Genomic DNA, 24,528 nt, shown 5'->3' with positions numbered 1-24,528 from the left:
ACCTGGTGGGATGCAGAGGGAAGTGACCCAGTTACAGCCTCCCGTGTCCCCCCCGTGGGGCCTTGGGATGTGGGAGGAGGAGGAGGAGGTTACTCCAGGATTTCCTTCCTGGCCAGCACTGCGCTGCCTATTACATCAACTCTGGTATTTCCAGTCCCCGCGGGGAGAAGGGAGGAGCCAGGAAAAGCAAGGAAATATTGGGAGATGCAGGGAATTGGGGGACCCCACTGGTGGAATTCAGGCCCTTCAATAACCTTTGGAACTGGGATTCCCGTGGTCAGGCTTGGTTTGGCCTCTGGCCTCAGCTTGGCTCCATCCCCAGCTTTGGAGCTGGGAATGAAAGCGGCAGGAGGGAGGGAAAAGGGGAAAAGGAAAAATCTACATGTGGGAAACACACATCCCAACAGGCGGGACTTAAAGCAACAGGGAAATGCCGGGTGGCACAAGGGCAACTGCAGGGACAGGGGGCTGGCAGGGATTGGGGTGCCCACCCCAGCTTTGGGGTGCTGTCTCAGCTTCTCAGGGAAACCCCAGGATATTGGGATGCTTTTTCTCAGCCTCATTTCTGGCCCCAAATATCCCCCTGTGGGTGCCAGGATGGGAGTGAGGGGTTGGAAAAAGGCAGGAAGAGGTTCAGGGGATCCAGAGGAGGACAAAGAGATCTGATTCTTCATTCCACAAGATGAAGGATTGAGCTGGAGGGATGATCCCAGTGTGGTGATGGATTTGGGGTTGGCAGGGGCCAGAGTCAGCTGGCAGCAGGATTGGGGACCCCCTGGATTCACTCCTCAGGTCCCTCCTTTTTATTTAATATTTAATATTTCCCTGGATTCACTCCTCAGGTCCCTCCTTTTTATTTAATATTTCCCTGGATTCACTCCTCAGATCCCTCCTTTCTATTTAATAATTCCCTGGATTCTCTCCTCAGGTCCCTCCTTTCTATTTAATATTTCCCTGGATTCTCTCCTCAGATCCCTCCTTTTTATTTAATATTTAATATTTCCCTGGATTCACTCCTCAGGTCCCTCCTTTCTATTTAATATTTCCCTGGATTCTCTCCTCAGATCCCTCCTTTTTATTTAATATTTAATATTTCCCTGGATTCACTCCTCAGGTCCCTCCTTTTTATTTAATATTTAATATTTCCCTGGATTCACTCCTCAGGTCCCTCCTTTTTATTTAATATTTCCCTGGATTCACTCCTCAGGTCCCTCCTTTTTATTTAATATTTCCCTGGATTCACTCCTCAGGTCCCTCCTTTTTATTTAATATTTCCAGCACCAAGTGGCCAACTTGTCTCTAGTTTTATTCCAGTTGTTTCATGCAGGATTCATCCTCATTTGGGATACACTACCATGAGGAAAATAATCCCAAATTGATCCAAAGAGAGAAACTCTGGGAGAAAATTCCATTTCTTTTTGGAATAGTTTCCCTTCAAAGCCTACTGAAAGCTTTTGTGAGGGGGTGAAGGTGCTTTTCCAGGCGCTCACCTGGCATCAGGCATCGGTGTGGGATAGAAAATAGTGGGAATTTGGATTCCCTTGGGAAAAATGGTATCATTACAGGGTTAAAAAAGGGTAAAAAAGTGAAATTTCAGGGGTGCATTTTCCCTGCAGCCTTTCCTCCCAGCTCCTGGGTCAGAAGTGGGTCCTAAGGACCAAAATCCATAAAATCTTCCCCAATTGTAAAGGTGTGAATCTTGCCAGGGTTTAAAACAAAGTGCAAAGCCCTGAAATTTCAGGTGAAAAGCTGAAATTGCAGGTTTTATCCTGAGTGGATGGATTTCCTCCCAGCTCCTGATGGGCAGGATCCATGATGGAAGTGATTCCAAGGACTAAAATCCACCCTCAGTTTTGAAGGTGTGACTCACTCCAGCATTGAAAAAAATGTAAAAAAAAATGAAATTTCAGGGGTTTATCCTGAGTGGATTTGTTTTGTTTGGAGCCAGCACCCTGCAGAAATCCTTTCTCCCAGCTCCTGGAAAGCAGAATCCGTGCCAGAGGAGGGACCCTGGACCATGCTCCATAAAACAGTCCCCAGTTTGGAAGGAATCAATCACTCCAGGATCAAAAACAAAGCACAAACCTCTGAAATTTCAGGTAAACCCCCAAAACTGCAGGGTTTTATCCCGAGTGGATGAATTTCTTCCCAGTTTCTGGAGGGTTGGACATGCTGGAGATGGTTCACAGGCCCAAAATCTGTTAATTACCCCCAATTTTGAAGGCGCCAATCACTCAAGGGTTTAAAAAAAAGCATAAACCCCAAAATTTCAGGGGTTTGTCCAAAGTGGATTCATTTCCTCCCAGCTCCTGGAGGGCAGGATCCATGGTAGAAGTGATTCCTGGGACTAAAATCCATCCAGAGTTTTCAAGGTTGAATAATTACAGGGTTAAAAAAAAAGGTGTAACGGACTGACAATTCAGGGGTTTATCCCAAGTGGATTCACTTTCCTTGGAGGCTGCAGCCCTTCCTCCTGGTTCCTGGAGGGCAGGATCCATAGTGCAGGTGGTTCTGAGGACCAAACCTCACAGAATTCAACCCAAGGTTTGTAAGTGTGAATCATTCAAGGGTTAAAAAAGGTGTAACCCCCAAACTGTCACCCTTTTATCCCGAGTGGAGGCATTTCCTCCCAGGTTCCAGCAGGCAGGCCCTGCACCAGAAGTGGTTCCTGGGACCAAAACCTCCAGAATTCAACTCAATTTTTGACAGTGTGACTCACTGCAGAATTAAAAACTCTTAACACCCAAATTTCACTTTTTTTATCCCGAGTGGATGCATTTCCTCCTGGCCCTGGGAGGGCAGGATCTGTGCTGGAGGGGGTTCCTAGGACTAAAATCCTTAAAATCGTCCCCAGTTTTGAAGGGGTGAATCGCTCCAGGGTTAAAAAACAAAACAAAACAAAAACCTCAACCCAACGCAAACCCAAACCCAAAAGCAAAAACCAAACCAAACAAACAACCAAAAATAAAAAAATACACACACACAAACACAACCAAAAACCAACCAGCCAACCAAAAGGAACCAACCAACCTGAAGGGAAGTTCCAGCCAGGTGGGGGTTGGTCTCTTCTCCCAGGCACTCAGCAATAGGACAAGGGGGCACGATGGGCTCAAGCTCTGCCAGGGGAAACTGAAGTTGGAGATGAGAAAAAACTTCTTTACAGAGAGAGTGCTCAGGCATTGGAATGGGCTGCCCAGAGAGGGGGTGGATTCCCCATCCCTGGAGGTTTTTCAGGTGAGCTTGGCCGTGGCACTGAGTGCCATGATCTGGTAAAGGGACTGGAGCTGGACCAAGGGTTGGACTTGATGATCTTGGAGGTCTTTTCCAACCCAATCCATTCTATGATTCTGTGATTCAAAAAACCAAAAAACAAAACCAAAAAACAAACAAAAAAAAACCCAACCAAAAAACCCCAAATAACAAAACCCAAAACAAAACAAACAAACAAAAAAAAACAAAAAACCAAACAAAAAACCCACAAATAAAAAAAACCCCAACCACACAAAGTGTAAAAAGGTGACATTCCAGCTTTTCTCCGGAGCGGATGCGTTTCCTCCCGGCTCCTGGCGGGCAGGACCCGCCACACAACTCGTTCCTGGGACCAAACCCCGCCGAATTCAACCCAAATTTTGACGGCGTGACTCACTGCAGTGCTGAAAAAAAGCGCCGTACACCGCAATTCGCGTTTCCCCCCGCGCATCCCGCCCCCTCGGGCGGACGGACAGACGGACGGACGGACGGAGGCGGTGCCGGCCCCGCCGCTCCCTCCGCCCTCGGCCCCGCTCGGTGCGCTCTCTCCGCTCCGCTGCGCTGCGGCGGCGCTCGGGATGGCCCGGCGGGCGGGCTGGGGGCTCTGGGCCGCGCTGGGCTGTGGGCTGTGCCTGCTGGCGGGCGGGCAGGAGCCGTGGCGGCAGCTCATCCAGTGGGAGAACAACGGCCGCGTTTACAGCCTCCTCAACAGCGGCGCCGAGTACGTCCCGCCGGGGCAGGAGCGCCCGCCCGGCAGCCGCTTGTTGCTGGCGGGGGCGGCCGGCAGCGTCCGCCGGCAGGCTCCGGGCTCCGGGACGGTGCGGGGACAAGCGAGACACCCCTTCGGCTTCGGGCAGGTGCCCGAGAACTGGAGGGAGGGCCCGGTGGGCGACAGCGCGGCCGCGCAGCGGCGACCACCCGCCCGCGCGCGCCAGCCTTCATCCTCAGCAGCATCCGCATCAGCATCATCCTTCGCGTACGCCTCGGCGGGGCAGCCGCCGTACCCCCAGTACCCTTTTGCCCCGCAGTACGAGCCCTACGAGGCGCCCCGGGCCTACGACGAGGCGTTTACCTATTACCGGAGCACCGGGACCGGCGGGGCGGCCGTGGCGGCGGGGGCGGCGGCGGGGGCCAGCGTGGTGTACCCCTTCCAGCCCCGTGCCCGCCACGAGGACTACGGCGAGGAGCAGAGCCCCTACAGAGCCCACTACCCGCCGCCCGAGCGGCCCTACGTGCCCGCCGTGCCCCAGGCGGTGGACGGGCTGGACCGGCGCTATTCCCATAGCTTGTACCATGACACCGGGATTGCACCGGAGCAGAGCCCGGACTCGTACACGAACCAACAAGCCGTCAACCACGGCGTGGCCTCCACGGATAACCTACAAGCGGCTGTTGGGACAGGGTACGGGGGTCAGTACCCGCCCTACGAGCCGCAGCCGCCGTTCCGGCCAGTGGAGCCATATGGGGTCCCTCGTTCCGAGTCCTACCTGCCCCCCAGGAGCCCCGAAATCCCCCAGGCTGTCCCCGATAGCCAAGCCCGGGTCAGCGTGGGCAGCGTCTACAGGCCCAGCTACGGCGGACGGGGTGAGTTTGGGGAGCACCTTGGGGTGGGTGGCAGGTCCCTGGCATGGGATGTGCCCTGGGTGCTTCGTTATCCCCGAGGACAGAGCACCCTCCATCCATGTCTGATGCCAGTCACTCTGCAAGGATGCTGCCCCAGTGGTGTGGGGACAAATGTGGCTGAGAGGCCACTGAGGGGCTGGTAGAGACCCTCTGTATTTTAGGAAGGATGTTTGAAGTGGTGAAGAACAGAAAAGGGAAGGGATGTGAAGGAGCAAGTCCCAGTGTAGGGTCTGGGCTTGGGGTGTGTCTGTGCCGTGTCCCAGGTCATCCTTTTGGTGGGTCTGTGCCATGTCCCAGGTGATCCTGTGCTTGTGAGGTGAGTCTGTGCCATGCCTCAGGTTATCCTGTGCTTGTGAGGTGAGTCTGTGCCATGTCTCAGGTTATCCTGTGCTTGTAAGGTGGGTCTGTGCCATGTTTCAGGTTATCCTGTGCTTGGGAGGTGTGTCTGTGCCATGTCCAGGTTATCCTGTGCTTGGGAGGTGGGTCTGTGCTGTGTCCCAGGTTATCCTGTGCTTGTGAGGTGGGTCTGTGCTGTGTCCCAGGTTATCCTGTGCTTGTGAGGTGTGTCTGTGCCATGTTATCCTGTGCTTGTGAGGTGGGTCTGTGCCATGTTCCAGGTTATCCTGTGCTTGTGAGGTGAGTCTGTGCTATGTCCCAGGTTATCCTGTGCTTGTGAGGTGGGTCTGTGCCATGTTCCAGGTTATCCTGTGCTTGTGAGGTGAGTCTGTGCTATGTCCCAGGTTATCCTGTGCTTGTGAGGTGGGTCTGTGCCATGTTATCCTGTGCTTGTGAGGTGAGTCTGTGCCATGTTCCAGGTTATCCTGTGCTTGTGAGGTGGGTCTGTGCCATGTTCCAGGTTATCCTGTGCTTGTGAGGTGGGTCTGTGCCGTGTCCCAGGCCCTCCTGCCTGTGTGGGGTGGGTGTGTGCCATGGATTGGGGGTCACCCCGTACTCCTGGGGTGTCTGGATGCCACTCCCCGGGTCATCCTGTGTCCATGGGGTGGCAGTGTGCTGTGAGTTGGGGACATGCCCTGCTCCTGGGGTAGGACAGTGCTGTGTCCCGGATCACCCTGGCTGTGTGCCCGGTGCTGGGTATGCTCAGTTCATGGAGGGATGGATGGATCTGTGCTGGCTCAGCCAGAGCCAGGCCCCCCCATCGCTCCCCCTGTGCTGGCCACACCGAGGCCACAGCAGGGGACTGAGGTCACAGCAGGGACACTGTCATTTCATGTCCCACTAACCCCAATCCTGATGAAATACTGTGGCTTTTGGCTGAGCCTTGCCAAGAGTGTTTTTGCTCCATGGTGAAATGGGAAGCAAGGCTGGAGGGCGTGAGGAGCAGCAGCCTGGGGGATCAGCTCCCTGCCTGTCCCTTGGGAAACCCATCTCAGCTGGAGCCTCTGACCAGCCTGACCCCATAACCCATCCAGCCCTATCCCTGGTTTCTGGGAATAAAACATCCCAGAGGATTTGGGCTGGGGGAAGTGTTCATCCCAGCCCTGCCCATTGTATGTGAGTAAACACAGCAAGAGCAGCCGGGCTGGGTCAGCCCAAGGTCCAGCTGGGAAAGAGCTCAGGAACAGGGTTTGTGTGGAGAGGATCTTCCTCTGGATCCCTGCTGGCCTCACCAGGAGCAGCCTCTCCTGCTGGGCATGGGATATGGGGGACAGTGGATGGGTACTGGAAGTGAGGAATGAGGGGGGTGAAGTGTGTGAGGGTGGGGGATGCAGGGACAAGGATGCAGGGATGAGGAATGCTGGCAGTCCGTGTCTCTGTGAGGGACGCCTGGGGACAGCTGCCCTGCAGATGACCCAAAACAGCAAAGGGAAATGGGAAGACGCCTGCCACGTTTGGCACTGGCTGTGTCCTTCAAGGATTCCTGGAGGCCGGGCCAGGAGGTGACAGTGCTGTGGCTCTGCCAGGGGAATCAGGGTGCTCATGGGTGGGTGGACAACCGTCATTGATGCATCCATAGGACACCCACCTCTCAGTGCCGGAGCCCCTGGCCTTCTCCTTCACATTTTTCATTAATAAATCTTAAGATGGGAATAAAGATCATCCAGCCAGTTTAGGGAGGTGGCCTGACCTCTCCTCTGGGTCACTTGCTGCTCTCACCACCCGAGGTTTGTTTAGGGAAAGCTGTCACCTCCTGGGGCTCACCGAAAGCCCCCTCATGCCTGTCACCTGCAGGGCCACCCTTCAGGATGGTTTCTTAATTGGTCAAAACACTTTATAAAGCTGAATCAGATGTTAATTATGCGTCTAAGCTCTTTAAGAGCCTCCTAATCCCACCCGGCTCCGCCAGGAATGTGCGGCATTCCTGGCCCCTCACTGGGGTACCTGGGGGGTTAATTAAGCAATTAGATCCCACCACCTTTTATGAGGGGATTTATTTGGACTTAGGAGAGCATGGTGGATTGTCCACCTCCCTCCATCCAAACCAGAGAGAGATATCTTGGAAGATGAGCTGGAACAGTTTCCAGTCCTAAATCTATAGTGACCAAGTCATGGTGGAGGTGGGAGAGGAGCATCTCTGTGTGGGTTGGCCCAAGGAGGAGGACTCCAGGCCGAGGAGATGTGGAGGAGACCCCAGAGTCTTTGTGTCTCCTGCTCATGACCACTGTGGAGAACTCAAGGGTCACCCTAATCTTGCTCTGGGGCTGGACCACCTCAGGAAAAAGTGACTCCCCTCTTGTGGGGTTTGGACAAGGAGCCGGTTCTCAACTCTTGACTGACCCCCAGGAGGCATCTCCAAGGGCCTTCCTCACCCTGACCCCTACTCAGACCCCATTTCCAGAAGGGTTTTTCACCTTGACCTCATGGAATGGGTCACCCAGCTTTGGTTTTGGAATGAAAGTGGGTGCTGGGAATCCCATGGGGTGATGGGGATTTTGGTACCCACTAAGCTTGAGTTGTGGTGACACCTGAGGGTGCCATCACCCACAGATGGGGCACCTGGGCCAGGAAATAATGGTCTTCCTGGGAATATCTTCCTTTGGTGGGTTTGGAGGTCAGTTTGGGTTGATTTCAGGTGTTTAACAACCAACTGGGGATCCTGAGATTCAGTAGGGAGGAAATGGGGTGTCAGGAGGTGCTGTAGGAGGGATTCTACAGGGATGGGGTGGGAGTGGGTGGGATGAGGTAGGATGAGATGGGAAGGGATGATGATGAAAGGGTATGTCAGGAGGTACTGGGGAAGTGATACTGCAGAGCTTGGATAGGATGGGGGATGAAGGGATGAGTCCAAAGGTGCTGGAGAAGGGATGCTGCAGGGATGGGGTGGATGGGATGGGGTGCACCAGGAATTGCTGGAGGAGGGATCCTGTGGAGATAGAATGGGATGGGTTGAAGGGGTGCACCAGAAGGTGGTGGAGGAGGGATGCTGTGGGAATGCTACATAGATGGGATGGGATGGGATGGGATGGGATGGGATGGGATGGGATGGGATGGGATGGGATGGGGTGGGGTGGGGTGGGGTGGAGTGGGATGGGATGGGATGGGATGGGGTGGGGTGGGGTGGGGTGGGATGGGATGGGATGGGATGGGATGGGATGGGATGGGATGGGATGGGATGGGATGGGATGGGGTGGGGTGGGGTGGAGTGGGATGGGATGGGATGAGATGGGGTGGGGTGGGGTGGGGTGGGGTGGGATGGGATGGGATGGGATGGATGGGATGGGATGGGATGGGATGGGATAGGGTGGGGTGGGATGGGATGGGATGGGATGGGATGGGATGGGATGGGATGGGATGGGATGGGATGGGATGGGATGGGATGGGATGGGATGAAGGGGCGTATCACGAGGTGCTGCAGGAGGGATGCTGTGAGGATGGGATGGGAAGATGAAAGGGGGCATTGGGAGGTGCTGCAGGAATGATATGAGATGGGATGGGATGAAGGAGTAGTGGTGTCCTAGTCACTCAGGGTGTCCCCATGTCCCCCCCTGCTTTGGTGCTCCTGCCTCTCCAGGGCTGGGACCCAGCAGTGTTGGGCACAGGGAGGAGAAGCAGCTGCCCTCTCGGAAAGCTGCTGGAGCTGGGATTTTTGGGCTAAGCCCGGCACACCTGCACAAACAGCGCGGTGGGGAGCAGCCTGGTCTTTTTTTATTATTCTAATTTTCACGGTAAAGAAGACGGAAATCTTCTCTGGCAGCTCCCAGGGCAGGCCGAGGGGCCGAGGAGGAAAAACAAACATTTTCCTGCTGTGGTTGTCCCGTTTCAGAGGCGATAGCGGGGGGGGCTGCCAAGCCCCTCACTTGCAGGAGGTGGGAAAACGCTGGCTCAGCAAAAAAAGCCAGGATTTGGCCAGCTGGGATGGGGAGAGTTGGGTGCCCTGCCATGCTGAGGGAACATTTGCAGGGTGGTGAGGCCAGACCCTGCCATCCCATTAACTCCAACAACTCCAGCACTTGCGGTTTGACCCTTTGCTGCCGAAAGTCAGGCGTGAGACCCTACAATAACAACGGGGCCATCCAGGGCGAGCTCCATCGTGGGGGGAAAATAAAACTCCCCGTTGGTAAAGGAGTCGAATTTCTCTCTGGAGCGTCCAAGAATTTATTATAAACAACAGCAGGGAGGAAAAGCTGTTTTATAAATGATGACAAATGTTCCTCTCACAGGCTCAGGGTCGTTCTCCATCGCTTTTTTTGTTATTAATTTTTTTAAGGGAGGGGGGAAAGTCTTTCCAAGCTCTCCTGGTTTTCTTGCCCCCGGCATGTGAGGCCCCCTTGGGTATTACATCAGCAGCGATGACCAAGCGAGTGGGGCAGGAAACGAGCTCCAATGGAGTGACGTGATCCCTCGAGGGAAGGCAGGCCCAGAAACAAGGAGGCATTGTTCTTCTTGTCCAAGGAAAAATAAGGAAAAAAAAGGGAAAAAAAGGAAATGTGCTGGAAACTGTCTGGAGGCAAAGAGCTGGTGGGGCTGGAGCCTGTGGGTGCCTTGAAAGGTGATGGGGACAAGGATGAGGATGGGCATGGGGATGAAAGTGGGGACGGGAACCAGGATAGGGATGGGGATGGAGGTGAGGATGGGAGAGGGGTGGGCAAGAGAATGGGGATGTAAAAGGATGTGAGGATGAGGAGGGATGATGGGGATGAAGATGGGAACAGGGCTGGGGATGGGGTTGGACATGAGGATGGGGGATGGAAGAGGATGAGGGGTGAAGATGGGGATGGTGATGAAGATGGCAATGAGGATGGGAACAGGGATTGGGATGGAGGAGGGGACTGGGCATGATGATGGGGATGAGGGAGGGGATGAAGGGTGAAGACAGGCATGGGGATGAGGATGGGAATGAAGATGGGAACAGGGATGGAGATGAAGATAGGGACAGGGATGGGGAGGGGACTTGGCATGAGTATGAATGTGGGGAAGCAGAAAGGGATGAGGGGTGAAGATGGGGATGGGGATGAGGTTGGGGATGGGGATGAGGATGGGGACTGGGACAAAGATGGGTTGAAGATGGGTGTGGTGGTGTGAATTAGGAGAGGGATGAGCATGAGGAGAGGGATGGGATAAGGAGTGAAGACAGGAATGGCCTTGAAGATGGGAACAGGAATGGGGATGGGGAGGAGGGTGGGAATGACAGTTAGGATTGGCCTGTGGCAAAGGTTGAGGATGCTGATGGGATGGGGACAGGGATGTAGACAAGGATGGGGATGGGGTTGTGAGTGGGGATGAGGGTGGAGATGGAGTTGCGGATGGGGATGGGCAGGAGGACAGAGATGGGGATGAGGACAGGGACAAGGATGGGGATGGGGACAGGCTGGTGAGCTTGCAGGAAGGACAGACCCTAAGGAGAAGCTGTGGCAGAGCAGGACTTTGCAGAGGGATGGGAGAAGGGAAACTGAGGCATGGGGTGCCTGGGGAGCATCCCCCCTCTCCCAGTCCTTGAGGGGCAAATGCCAAGGCACTTTCTGGGTCAGTGGTGGTAGAGAAGCCTTTGGGAAGGGGAAGTTCCAGCTCCATTGGGGCTCCATAATGATTTTGGAAACCAAGTCTGTCACACCTCACTCCAGTGTGGCCCCAAGCACAGGGAACTGGTGGGAATTAAAGGGGATGAGGGATACCAGCATGGGCTTCCTGGGGTTAGCACAACTAACCTCACCTTCACCCCTGTTGTGCAATGAAAAACAGGAAAAAGGGCAGGAAACAGGGATCCTCCTGTTTTGGGAGTCTTGCCACCCCCTTGTCCCTGACTGCCATGGGCTGGGGGTCCTGGGAGAACCACAGATCCTCACGGAGGGACCGGGCAGGGCTGGGTGTAATCGCTTCCAGGAGGATGGGTTGAGCAATCCTGCTGTAGGAAAATGGAGGATTGGGATTTGCCAGCAGGAGCCCGGAGAGAAGGGGAGGGGAAGGGAGGATTTTCCATCTGCAGCTTGAAATTAAAAAAACGTGGTGGTGATGGAAGGAAAACTTCCCCCCTTGGCTGCTTCGAGGAAGAGACTGCAGTGTCCCCAAGCCTTGTTCCCAAGCCCTGTCCCCATCCTAAGGGCTATTCCCAAGCCCTGTCCCCATCCTCAGGGCTGTTCCCAAGTGCTGTCCCCATTCTCAAGGCTATTCCCAAGCCCTGTCCCAATCCTCAGGGCTGTTCCTAAACCCTGTCCCCATCCTCAGGGCTGTTCCCAAGCACTGTCCCCATCCTCAGGGCTGTTCCCAAGCACTGTCCCCATCCTTAGGGCTGTTCCCAAGCCCTGTCCCCATCCTCAGAGCCGTTCCCAAGTGCTGTCCCCATCCTCAGAGTTGTTCCCAAGCACTGTCCCCATCCTCAGGGCTGTTCCCAAACCCTGTCCCCATCCTCAGGGCTGTTCCCAAGCACTGTCCCCATCCTTAGGGCTGTTCCCAAGCCCTGTCCCCATCCTCAGAGCTGTTCCCAAGCCCTGTCCCCATCCTCAGGGCTGTTCCCAAGTGCTGTCCCCATCCTCAGGGCTGTTCCCAAGCCCTGTCCCCATCCTCAGGGCTGTCCCCATCCTCCTGGCAGGTCTCCCCGACTTGGTGCCGGACCCCAACTATGTGCAGGCATCCACCTACGTGCAGAGAGCTCACCTGTACTCGCTGCGCTGCGCCGCCGAGGAGAAGTGCCTGGCCAGGTAGGAGCAGCTTTCCTGGGAGTGGGACGTGTCCTGGGATGAGGAGGACAAGGGGACACGGCAGGGAGAGAGGGAGGGTCTGGGGTTAGTGGGACATGGAGACACAAGGGAGGGAGGGGGCGTCCTGGGATGAGGGGCAGATGGGGACACAGCAGGGGAAAGAGGGGGGGCCTGGGGCAATGGGTTATGAGGACTGGCCGGAGAGAGGGGGGATCTGGAGAGTGGAATGGGGGATGTGCTGATAGGGGAGGAGGATGGAGGTGAGGGATGACTGGAGAAAGGGATGGAAAGAGGAAAGGGGAAAAGGAGGAGGGAAGGGGAAGGAAGAAAAGGATGAAGGGGAAGGACAGAGGGCAGGAGAAGGGAGAAAGGGAAGAGGAAAGGGGAAGAACAGGAAAGAGGGATGGTGAAGGGAATGATAGGGAAGAGGAAGTGCGAAAGAGAAGAGGGATGGGAAAGGGGAAGGATGAAGGAAAAGGAGAAGGAAAAGGGAAGGATAGGGAACAGGAAAAAAGGAAGGGGGAGGAGGATGAAAGAAAAGAATGGATAGGAGAAGGAAAGGGGAAAGGATGAAGGAAAGGAGGGGATGGGAGAAGGAAAGGGGAAGGGGAAGCAAAGAGGAAAGAGGAAAGGAAAGGAGAAGAAGGAGAAGAAAATGAGAAAGGGAAGGATAGGGAAGAGGAAAAGAATGAGGGAAGGGAAGGATAGAGAAGAGGGAATGGGAATGGGAAGAGGAAATAGGAAAGGAAGGGGGAAGGACAAGAACAAGGAAAAGGTGGGGGAAAGGTTGAAGGGAAAAGAGGAAAGAGGAAGAAGGATTAAGAAGAAGAGGGGAAAGAGAAGGAAAGAGGGAAGGGGGAAGGAAAGGGCAAAAGGAAAAGCAAAGCAAGGCATGGTGGAAGGTGTGTGGTGGGTGCTGCTTCCCTCCTTTTTTCATGATTTCCTTTTCCATGGAGAAAACTCTCCCTACAGAGGCGCTTGCTGGGGATTTTCCTCCTTGGGGTGGCAGGGCTGACACTCCACCCTGCACCTGGGGGACTTCTGTCCTTGGGTTTGACTCTCCCTGATGTCCCCAGCACTGCCTACACCCCCGAAGCCACTGACTACGACGTGCGGGTGCTGCTGCGGTTTCCCCAGCGGGTGAAGAACCAGGGCACGGCCGATTTCCTGCCCAGCCGGCCCCGGCACAGCTGGGAGTGGCACAGCTGCCACCAGTGAGTGTCCCCACCCAACCTCCCCCCCAGCAACCCACCTTTTGGTGGAAGCTTTAAGGCTTTTTAGTGGCTTTTCTCCTGTTTTGCAGCTTTGCTTTGAGATCTTGGTGGGAGGGGGTCACCTTTGTTTGCCTCCTGTCCCTAAAGTCACCACGGTTCTGCAATTAGTGTCCCCAAGGAGGGAGCTGGAAAGCTGCTGTGGACCCAGTGTTGATGGGGAGCCTCCAAAATCACATCTAGGGAGTGGGTGGGGCATCCAGCTGGTGTCCGGTCACTAATGGTGTTCCCCAGGGGTCTGTGTTGGGTCCAGGCCTGTTTAACATCTTTATTGATGATTTAGATGAGGGGATTGAGTCCATCAGCAGCAAATTTGCTGATGACACCAAACTGGGAGGGAGTGTCGACCTGCTGGAAGGCAGAAGGGCTCTGCAGAGGGATCTGGAGAGACTGGAGAGATGGGCTGATTCCAATGGGATGAAGTTCAACAAGGCCAAGTGCAGGTCCTGCCCTTTGGCCACCCCAACCCCCTGCAGCGCTCCAGGCTGGGCACAGAGTGGCTGGAGAGCAGCCAGGCAGAGGGACCTGGGGGGACTGAGGGACAGGAAGCTCAACAGGAGCCAACAGTGTGCCCAGGTGGCCAAGAAGGCCAATGGGATCCTGGCCTGGATCCAAAGTAGCGTGGCCAGCAGGCCCAGGGCAGTGACCCTTCCCCTGGACTCTGCCTTGGGGAGGCCACACCTTGAGTGTTGTGTTCAGTTCTGGGCCCCTCAGTTGAGGCAAGAGATTGAGGGGCTGGAGCGGGGCCAGGTGGGGGTTGGTCTTTTCTCCCAGGCACTCAGCAATAGGACAAGGGGGCACGATGGGCTCAAGCTCTGCCAGGGGAAATTGAAGTTGGAGAGCAGGAAAAAATTCTTTGCAGAGAGAGTGCTCAGGCATTGGAATGGGCTGCCCAGAGAGGGGGTGGATTCCCCATCCCTGGAGGTTTTGAAACGGAGCTTGGCCGTGGCACTGAGTGCCATGATCTGGTAAAGGGACTGGAGTTGGACCAAGGGTTGGACTTGATGATCTCGGAGGGCTTTTTCAACCCAATCCATGCTATGATTCTATGATCATTTTGGGGGTCACCCTGACTGTCACCTCCCTCCATCCCCAGGCACTACCACAGCATGGATGAGTTCAGCCACTACGACCTGCTGGATGCCACCACGGGCAGGAAGGTGGCTGAGGGCCACAAGGCCAGTTTCTGCCTGGAGGACACCACCTGTGATTTTGGCAACCTGAAGCGCTACGCCTGCACCTCCCACACCCAGGTGACCTTAGTGGGGCTGGTGGGAGGGTCTGCTCAGGGTTCACTCCCTCCCCAACACACCTGAACCCCCTTTTCTCCCCACAGGGCTTGAGCCCGGGCTGCTACGACACCTACAACGCCGACATCGACTGCCAGTGGATCGACATAACAGATGTGCAGCCGGGGAACTATGTCTTGAAGGTGGCCAAGGGTCCTTGGGGGAGATCTTTGGGACAAATATTCCTGATCTGGGTTGGCTTGGGATCTTCCAACCAGCGTGTTCAGGACTTCCTTTGGTGGCATCGCTTTAACATGGGTTTAGGTGCTGCTTGTCCCCCGTCTCACTAAGTTTTTTTGGGGGTGTTTTTCCTTCCCTTTCCCCCCTTTTTAGGTTCAAGTGAATCCCAAATACATCGTCCTGGAGTCAGACTTCACCAACAATGTGGTGAGGTGCAACATCCACTACACTGGACGCTACGTCTCCACGACAAACTGCAAGATTTCCCAGTAAGGAGCTGGCCATGTGTCCTTCCATGTCATTCTCTTCCATCTGTCTTGCTTCATTCTTCCCTTGGCCATCAGAAAAAATGCAGTTGGGGGTTGGACCTGAGCAGTTTAATTGCTTTTTTCCTCCCTTCCCTCCATGTTTTCTCTGTGAACATAAAAAATAAGCTGGATTTGCCCAGTGGTGGGGCTGGGGGTTGGTGTCTCACTCCCTTTTGGAATGCTGATATTGAATTTACTGGATTTCATTTTCTTTTCTTTCAGATCTTGATGGGAGCAGGGCCAGAGGGATGTCACCTGCCTCAGCCTCTGTCCCCCTCTTCAGAAAGTGCCTGAGCTCCTCTGTCCCACCAGAGACCCCAGAGCCCACTAGCAGCAACTCAAGACCCCCCCCTCAAAAAACCCCCAATGCCTTCACATTAAAAGGAGGGGAAGCCAGAATGACTCTTTGAAATTTTTTTATACATAACTTTTCTTTAATCTTGTTTTTTTACCATTTCCTGAGGGGATCCAATGCTGGGTTTTAGCTGGAATAAAAGGCAGGGACCCACAAATGCTGTGTAATGATGGAAATGCATATTAGCTCTGTAGCCCTTAATCCCTTTGGCATTTTTTGGGGGGGTTCCAGTCATTCCATGTTTCCCAGGGGGAAGAAGACAGCCTGGATTTGGAGGTGCTGCCCCAGCAAGGATGTTTGACCCCTCTTTTAGAGGTGGCTGCCACACTGGAATGCTCCAGATCCTTTTGGGACCAAAGGTGCTGGAAAACCCATCACCTTTAATGGGGAACTTGCTCTGTGTGTCCAGCTCTTATAAACATGGAGAATCCTTGAGATGACTGGAAGTCTTGGTTTATTATTTTTATTATTATTATTATTATTGTTATTTTAATGAGCTTTAAAACCAGAAATCATTAAAGCACGTTGCTTTTGAGGGGCTGGTGTTTAACTGAGGACACCATGGCACCACAAAAACCCACCAAGGGATGTCACTGGATGTCCTTGGGCCATCCAGGATGGGGATCTCTCCTGACAGGTGACTGCTGTCCTTTAATCCAGGATGCTGAGGACCAAAGGCCACAGGCCATGGGGAGATGGGAAGGATGGACTCCCCAGGACACCCCCAGTGCTTGTCACTGCCTGCCTGGACTGGGGAGGGAGTATGGGACACGGTCACCCTCTTGGTGACATCCTGTGGCTCTGGGAGCTGCAACCCTGTCATCACATCACACTGCCAGGTCCTCTTCCCTGCCTTCCACATCCTGTCCCCACAAGCCCGGGGTCCCCTCCCCTTCAGTACTGTCCCCCCCAAGTCCTGTGTTCCCCTTATTCACTCCTGTTCCCCATCTCCTCCCGTGTCCCCTCATTTGCACCTGTCCCCATCTCCTCCCGTGTGTCCCCTCATTCACTCCTGTCCCTCATCCTCTCCCGTGTGTCCCCTCATTCACTCGTGTCCCCCATCTCCTCCCGTGTGTTCCCCACATTCACTCCTGTCCCCCATCTCCTCCCGTGTGTCCCCTCATTCACTCCTGTCCCCATTTCCTCCCGTGTGTCCCCTCATTCACTCGTGTCCCCCATCTCCTCCCGTATGTCCCCTCATTCACTCCTGTCCCCCACCTCCTCCCGTGTGTCCCCTCATTCACTCCTGTCCCTCATCCCCTCCCGTGTGTCCCCTCATTCACTCGTGTCCCCCCATCTCCTCCCGTGTGTCCCCCTCATTCACTCGTGTCCCCCCATCTCCTCCCGTGTGTCCCCTCATTCACTTCTGTCCCCCATCTCCTCCCGTGTGTCCCCTCATTCACTCCTGTCCCTCATCCTCTCCTGTGTGTCCCCTCATTCACTCCTGTCCCCCCATCTCCTCCCGTGTGTCCCCCTCATTCACTCGTGTCCCCCCATCTCCTCCCGTGTGTCCCCCTCATTCACTCGTGTCCCCCCATCTCCTCCCGTGTCCCCCCCACACCGCCCCTTCCCCAGACCACGCCCCCTTTAGCCGCGCCCCATTTTAGGGCCGCCCATGTAAGCACCTCCCGCACCATTCCCGGCCCGTCCACTCTCTTTCTCCCCACATTCGGAATTCTGTTTTCCACCCAGCGCCCGATCCCCGAGGCCCTTCCCGGGTTCTGGGAGCCCAGCACGGACCGGGAGTGGCGGGGCCGGGCTGGGAACGGGGCGCTGGGAATGGGGAAGCAGTTCCGGCGATGGCCGGGAGGTGGCGCCGGTGCGGCGTGAGCCGGGTCGGGACCCCCGGGACAGGGAGACGGTTTGGGGAGCGCCGGGATAGGGAGAGGGTTTGAGGAGCCCCGAGCGGGACCCCCTGGACAGGGGGAGGATTTGGGGAGCCCCGAGAGAGACCCCTGGGACATGGGCAGAGTTTGGGGGAGCCCCGGGTGGGACCTCCTGGACAGGAAGACGGTTTGGGTAGCCCCGGGTGGGACCCCCTGGATAGGGAGAGAGTTTGGGGAGCGCCGGGATAGGGAGAGGGTTTGGGGAGACCCGGGTGGGACCCCCTGGACAGGGAGAGGGTTTGGGGAGCGCCGGGATAGGAAGAGGGTTTGGGGAGCCCCAGGCGGGATCCCTGGGACAGAGGGAGGGTGTGGATTGGAGAGCTCCCAGGGTTTGGGGAGCCCTGGGCGGGACCCCGGGGCAGGGGGAGGGTTTGGGGAGCCTTGGGCGGGATCCCTGGGACAGAAGGAGGGTTTGGGGAGCCCCGGATGGGACCCCTGCGACAGGGGCAGGGTTTAGGGAGCCTTGGATGGGACCCCAGTGGTTATCCGGAGGTTAAGCTATTATAATAGAATACAAAAATCCTGGTTTATTCTCCTATTATTATTCAATTACTTATTCTGTTATTATCCTATTATTGTATTACTATTTTATTGTATTATCATTTTATTGTATTATCACATCTTAGCTTTGTTATTCGGATGTTTTTACTTTTTTATTCTGCTATTATGACATATAAAATATTTATTAAATAAAAGTCGTAGGACAGGGGCTTGGCCTGAAACACTGACTCTGGGACTGGAGGGGACATGAAGGCCCTGGGGCTGGAATGAAGCCCCTGGGGCTGGAGCCAGACCCAAAGTGATGCTGGAGTGATGGAAACGCTGGGGCTGGAGCTGAAATAAATCCTGTGGGAAAGGACATGGAGCTCACCAAGCAGCTGTTCCCATGCACAAAATGCCATCTGCGAGGTCTGTGGGGTCTGTTCCTGGAACCCTGCAGGGCTGGTGCAGCCCAACTCACCCTCGAGATCATCGAGGCTGGGCCCTGCACACTGCCCTGCTCCCCCTGCCCCCAGGAGCAGGGACAAGGCCAGGAAGCCCCTCTGGAATTCCTTTAGGGTGAGGGGACTGTCTCCCATGTCCCTCATGGATGGGGCCATTCCCAAACTGAGCCTCAGCAAGGGCTGAAACACAGGGAGATGTTGGAGCCCTGCCCTGGAGCTGGGGGGCTCCAGCCCTTCCACGTCCCAGGGATGGATGGTCCCTCCCAGCCATGCCATGTCCACACATTGCCATCGCAGAGGGAGCACCACGGACGCGGTTTGTCCTTCCCAGGCTTTATTGGGCTCTGGCCTGCGCTCACGCCGAGGTGTGGGTGCACCTCCTGCGGCCCACGCCGATGGCCAGCACGATGCCCACCAGCCCCACGGCAGCCACCACGAACAGCAGCCCCGTCCCCACGCTGAGCACGGCCGTCACCCTGCCTGGAAAACCGAGAGGGGTGTCACTGGGGCCACATCACAGGGGGACATCCAGCATTAGCTCAGTTGGTTGACCCTGAGATCAGCTCAGTTGGTTAAAACGTGGTTGTAATAATGCCAAGGTCATGGGTTCAGTCCCCTGTGTGGGCCATTGACTTAAGGGTTGGACTTGATGATCCTTGTGGGTCCCTTCCAACTCAGAATAGTCTGGGATTCTGTGACTCACCATGACCTCCCTCCTGTTGCTGTTCCCCCGTGCCCAGGTCCCTCGAGAGCAGCACGGGGCCGATGACCACGTCGGCTTCAGCCTCTTTCCCTGGGGAGGGAGGAGCAATGAGGCTTGTCTGGCCACCCCAGGGTGGCCCCTCTGTCCCCGTGGGGACCTTACCCTCGGTGTTGTGGCGGCGGAAGCGGCGGCTGGGCCATCGCTCGAGGGGGTTGAGGCTCTGGGAGAGCGCAGAGGACCTGCAGTTGCCCATCTCGCAGCAGCTGCAGATATCCCGGGTGCCTTCCACGGGTGCCCAGCTGCAGCAGGGTGGGAAGATCATCACCAGATCCCCCCCATGGCACTCACAGAGTGTCTGTGCCCCCCCAAGTCTGGGTCTGTGACCCCTCCCTGTGCCACACCGGGACTGTGGGCTGCTGGTGGGGACCTTCTGGATGTGCCCCATCCTGGCACAGCAGCTACTCACGTGTTTCTGGCTTTGTTGAAGGAGCAAGCCTTGTTCAGGGGGTCTGGGGTTTGGTCTGCTGGGGTCACCTTCAGGTGGCAGGTGATGTAGATCTGTAGGGAGGAAAGGGAGAGGTGGGGACCTGCCAGTGGGGACAGCAGCTGTTTTTGGGGCTGGCAGGGGACACACAGCCTTACCAGGTTCCTGGTGTCCCCTGCAAACCTGAAGACGTCGATTGTGAAGCGCAGCATGTCCTCTCGGGGCCGGGGGGCGATGAAGGCAGAGCTGGTGTCATCCGATCTCCCATCAACCAGGCACCTGGGGTGGGATGGCAGAGGGGTGCTCAGCATCCTGGTGGATCTCCCACCCCCCCATGTGCCCCGGGGCTCACCCATTGAAGTCGATAATGGTGTAGTGGGGTGAGGAGTCAGCGCCGGGGCTGAGGGCGGCCACACAGCTGTCCACAAACAGCCGCAGCGGCACGTGGCTCTCAGTGCCCACCTCCGCTTGGATGTTGAGGATGTCACCCAGCTGGAAACCGGTGAAGGGTCTCTCAGCACTCCAGTCCTCTGCAAGGGGTGACAACAAAGAGGGGTTGGCTCTGCTCAGCCCTAACCTCTCACAGGAGCAAAGCCTGAAAGCAGGAGTGATGGGGTTTGCTGTGGTGGCCCCAGTAGGGTGGGAAAAAGGTGGCAAATCCCCATCCACAGGTCTGGATGGCTTCCCACCTACCATTCATGAGGCGCAGGGAGAACACCAGCTTCTCTTCTGCTGACAGCGTGTTGCTGAAGGGAGTCCAGGTGGGCCGGATGGCATTGCTGCTCACGTTCTCCCTCCTGGGCAAGGACCACCATGCATCAGGGTATAGCCCCACGCTGATCCCCAGGGACTGGGGTGGGGATACCAAGGACAGGAAGGTCTCACCTGGGGTAGTGGCACTCAATGGGGATGATGGCAGGGTTGGTGCGGATGATGACGGGGTTGCTGGCAGGGCTGGGGTCGTAGTTGAGCAGCGTGCGGTAAATGAGAGAATCCGGCGTGATCTGGGCAGGAAAGCATTGAGATCCTATTGAAGAGGCCACTCCCCAGCCCTACCACCACCACCAGGACATGTATCCAGCTGAAAATGCTGGGGAAATCCAAAGAAATGGAGGAAAAGGGGGTGGAGAAGGAGCCCTGCTCTGTTGCCAGTGAGCTAAACTAATAGGCTAAACCAGGAGTGAAATAGGTCTGATCGTGAAATGGGTCAAATAAGCAAGATGGGTTTGTCCCGTGCAGTGGAATGGGCAAAGCAGCTGTGAGGGAAAATGCTCCAATTTGGGACAAATACCTGCTTATCCTTCCCCTGGGGTGGTCCTCAATGCTGCTCTACATCCAACACCTGCAGCTCCCGCAGCCCCACAGGGGCCCCACAGCCCCTGGAGATGCTCCAGAAGACGGGGGAGCCAGGCAGGATCCCGGGGCTGGAGGGAGCAGGGAAGGGAGAAGGTCTTACCTGCACGGTGCTGCCGCACTCGTGGAGGCCGGCGGTGAAGGTGACGGTGTTGTGGGCGCGGTTCAGCGAGGAATGCTTGCACGCTGCCGGCCCCAGCGTCAGGTCGGCCACATTCACCAGGCGGCCGGTGCCAAACAGGTCCCTGTGCACTGTCACCACCAGCTGAGCCTCCTGGCACTGCACCATCACCGGCTGCTGCCTGTAGGTCCCTGGAGATTGGCTTTCCCCCACCCAGGACCACGTGTTGGGGTCTGCCCGTGCCGCCCGGCTTGCTGGGTCACCCCAGGAGAAATCCCAGGGTGGGTAGGCAGCCACCTCGCCCACCACCCAGCAGAGAAGAGTGAGGATCAAGCTGCTTCTGGGTCCCATCCCTCCTTCTTCCAGCAAACCCTGGCACAGAGAACTGGGACTGCCTCTTCAGCCTTTATATCCCCCCATGGGCAGGAGCCATCTGCCCCTGGGCTCCCCTTTGGGGGCACCCAAGGGCCAGCCCTCAGGGGTGCAGCGAGAGGGGAGGTGTGACCCCGTCATTTCCGGGGTGCTGGGACTCCCCGTTCCCAGGCTGCCCAAGGCAAGAGCAAACATCCTCGTCAGCCTCTTTGGGGAAGTTGTTTATAAAACTCAGCAGAAGCTGGAGACGGGGAGACGGGTACAAAGTGACTTGTTTAGGTTAGAAAGTGATAAGGGGTTTTTCAAGGCTGCTGGGGAGGTGGCAGCAGTGGGGAGAGTGGGGTCCATGATCCCAAATTCTGGGGACCATCCCAGCCTGGCAGCATTGGTCCCCCTGGAACTTTAGTTTTCTGCTTGGATGCTGATGTGGTGGGGGGCCAGCAGCCCACCTGCTCACAGCTCGATCCCAAAGACAGGCTTTGTGCACCCCCTGCTCTCACCAGGGCTGGGATGTGGATGGTGGGTCAGCAGCAACAGAGAGCCCTCACCACTGTCACAAGGGTGGCTGTTCTCAGCAGGGGCCCAACACCCTCTCTTTCAACCTCAACAGTGATCTCAGACCCCCAGCCATTCCTTTTTCTCTCTGCTGTCCTTCCCTGGCTCTTTCCCTTTTATTTGCTTTGCTGGTGAGACAAGGAAAGCTGCTTAAAAAGAAATCCTATAGATTTTCAAGTCCCTTTATTTATGAACATCATTATTATGGGGTTATTGACATACATATATTAATAAAAGCCTCATTATCCTTATTATTATTATGGAGTTTCTGTCCTTTATTTCCAGTGTCTTTACTCTTTTTCTCTGCCAGAATCTCCTTGTCTCCATGTAAGGAATGTCCCTTTTCATACCCTAAATTCCTCTTCATCTTTCAGGATGTCCCCGGCAAACCTCAGAGACAGCAGAAATCCCCTGATTTGGATGTTTGAGCTGGAACAGCCAAGCTATTTCTGGGAAAAGAAACAAAGTTTTGGGGGCAGAGGTTGAGCTGCCCAATCCAAGTAGAAATCCCACTGGGTTCGGACCTGGAACTGGCTTGTACCTTTCTCAGCATTCCCAAAACCCATCTGTGGGAAGATTTATGGACCAGTATAAAACCCTCTGCTTTTCCCTCAGTTGTCAGTGCCCCATCGCTGCTGCCACCAGCAGGTCCAAGACTTCTCCCATGTGTTTAAAATACCTTGAAACTGGCACTTTCATGGAAATGCCAGGGATTCCAGAGGCTGAGCTCCTGGGAGATAAGGGCAGCAGCCGATGCTGATTCAGTAAATATGTGGCCCACCCCCCTCCTGGGGGAAGCATCTCTGCTCAGATGAGTCCTTGGCTGCAAGGACCACAGGAGATGCCTGGTCTCACCCTGGAGAGCTACAGCTCACAGGGCTCTGGGTACCAGAAATTGATCCCAGCAGGAGAATAAATCCCTTGGATGGACCACCTTGTGTTTACACAGCTCAGATGAGTAGTGGGAGATATGCCCATAGACTCAGTGAAGAGGGACTGCTTATGAAAAACAGGGGATTTTTATCATCCCAACTTTATTCCAAGCACAGTACATTGGATGAAGGGAATTGGGGTCATGGCCTAGCACAGAAGGGAAAGAACATGAGCTCATTTTTTCAGAAAAGCAGAAACCAGAAAATCCCAGGGCACTGGAAAAAGCACAAACCTCAGTGTTGCCCCACCATTATATAAAGCACATCTCATTTCCCCCTGTAGCAAAGTTGTAAGTCAAAACCCTCAGTCAGTGCTAGGGATGCTGCCTAGGAAGGTGCTGATGGAGGGGGATGGGAAGTCAGAGAGCTTTTTTCCATCTCTCATTTCCTGATTGACCAGATTTAGCCCTTACTTGTCTTCCTTCCTGTCACCAGGAGAGGTATTTTGTCTGTGCCAAATGGCACAGAGAAGGATTTCAATTTAAAGGGTCCCTCTGTGTGTCTCAGCAAACCAGAGACAGTCCCTGCACCTGTGCCAAGAAATGAACACCTGGAGAAGATGCTGATCAAGAAGAAAGTTGAGCTTGTCCCAGCAGACAGAACCTGTGGCCTGGGAGGAGACAATATTCTCCAGGAGAAGGTTTAGGCCACTTAAAATCTTAAGTTCAGCTTGGGACTCTGTACCACAGAGTGCAAGGTGACATTTATCCTCAGACATCTGGCTGAGGGTCTCCAGGGTGCTGGATAACTCCCCAAGGCACACAAGCTTGTGCAAAAAAATCCCTTTCCTCTGTTTTCTATGGCCAAGACAAGTTCCCTGGGGCAGGTTGAGGGGCTGCAGGAATCCTCTTACTCCACAAATCCAGCCCAAGGGGTGGCCATGCTGTAGGCAAACCCCAGCTCCTCACAGGGGTCACTTTTCCATGAATCCAGGCACCTGAATTTGCTCCAACAACAAACACACCATCTCGAGATGCTCAACTTGTCCACTTCCCACCACTGCTTAAAATGGGAACCTCTCCCAGCTTGTGGAGAGCACCAGGGCCCTGGTTTTGGGGGATGAATATCTTGCCATTATGGCTACTCTGCTGAGCGGAAGAGCCAACATTCCACAAAACCAGGAGAAAAAAACCCCAAGTGTGACCCAGAAATGTCAGAAAGTCCCTTTCTGGAGGGGGGTGAGAGGGAAGCAGAGGAAGAAATTCCAACCCTGGCCCAAGGACTGTTTATACATTTCTGCCAAGGCTTGTTGTGTACAACTATGTGTAAACAGTCCTTGGGCCAGGGTTGGAATTCCTGTCTCTGTTCCAGGAAAAGCCAAACCCACCGACCCTCAAATTGTTCTCCCTTCTTCATCCAGCAAAGCTGCATTTTCCTCCCAAAAAACAGCTTCAGGCGAGAGGAGAGTAGCCCAAGTTTTATTAAATGCTTCACTCAAGAGTTTCCAGCATCAAGCAGAACCTGTAGCTCCACCACAAAAATTAAAGTGTTTGGAGACTAAACCCAACTCTGTGGTTGGACAGATGAGCAAACAGATCTAGGTGCGAATTTCTCACATCAGTTCCAAAAAAGATGCTCTGGGAGAAGTTCATGGAGGGGGATAAGGCTGTACAAAGCCCTGCTGAGGGCAGGGCTGGAGGAGAAGAAATTCAAGTTGGGATTAGGGAGGCAAAGCAGCACAGTTAAAGTCAGCATGCAGGTTTGATCCATCTTCTCAAGAAGACTTCTTCCCTCTCCTCACCAAGCTCCTCACAGTTATCCAATAAAAAAATATCACTTGGATGGAGTGTAAGTCCCTGGTTTCTGCTT

At 55.1% G+C, this 24,528-nt stretch overlaps 2 protein-coding genes across 2 annotated transcripts; one reads left to right on the top strand and one right to left on the bottom strand.

The window, feature by feature from the left end:
* Positions 1-3,767: 3,767 nt before the first annotated feature.
* Positions 3,768-15,809, top strand: LOXL1 (lysyl oxidase like 1). The gene is made up of 7 exons (XM_071568399.1): positions 3,768-4,833; positions 11,858-11,966; positions 13,043-13,180; positions 14,334-14,490; positions 14,574-14,669; positions 14,860-14,975; positions 15,237-15,809. The coding sequence occupies exons 1-7, from the start codon at positions 3,828-3,830 to the stop codon at positions 15,241-15,243; spliced, it is 1,629 nt and encodes a 542-aa protein (XP_071424500.1). The 5' UTR covers positions 3,768-3,827; the 3' UTR covers positions 15,244-15,809.
* A 2,066-nt stretch (positions 15,810-17,875) lies between these two features.
* On the bottom strand, positions 17,876-21,353 carry LOC139677915 (zona pellucida sperm-binding protein 3-like). Its single transcript, XM_071568362.1, has 9 exons — positions 20,843-21,353; positions 20,272-20,390; positions 20,080-20,183; positions 19,739-19,916; positions 19,545-19,665; positions 19,369-19,460; positions 19,065-19,201; positions 18,903-18,992; positions 17,876-18,679 (listed from the first exon to the last, which is right to left on the bottom strand). The coding sequence occupies exons 1-9, from the start codon at positions 21,209-21,211 to the stop codon at positions 18,555-18,557; spliced, it is 1,335 nt and encodes a 444-aa protein (XP_071424463.1). The 5' UTR covers positions 21,212-21,353; the 3' UTR covers positions 17,876-18,554.
* Between the last annotated feature and the right edge of the window lie 3,175 nt (positions 21,354-24,528).

This window comes from Pithys albifrons, chromosome 13 (genome assembly GCF_047495875.1).
Source record: "Pithys albifrons albifrons isolate INPA30051 chromosome 13, PitAlb_v1, whole genome shotgun sequence".
Taxonomy (NCBI): Eukaryota; Metazoa; Chordata; class Aves; order Passeriformes; family Thamnophilidae; genus Pithys; species Pithys albifrons.
The sequence above is the reverse complement of the archived record's forward strand: the minus strand, read 5'-3'. Positions and strand labels throughout refer to the sequence as shown.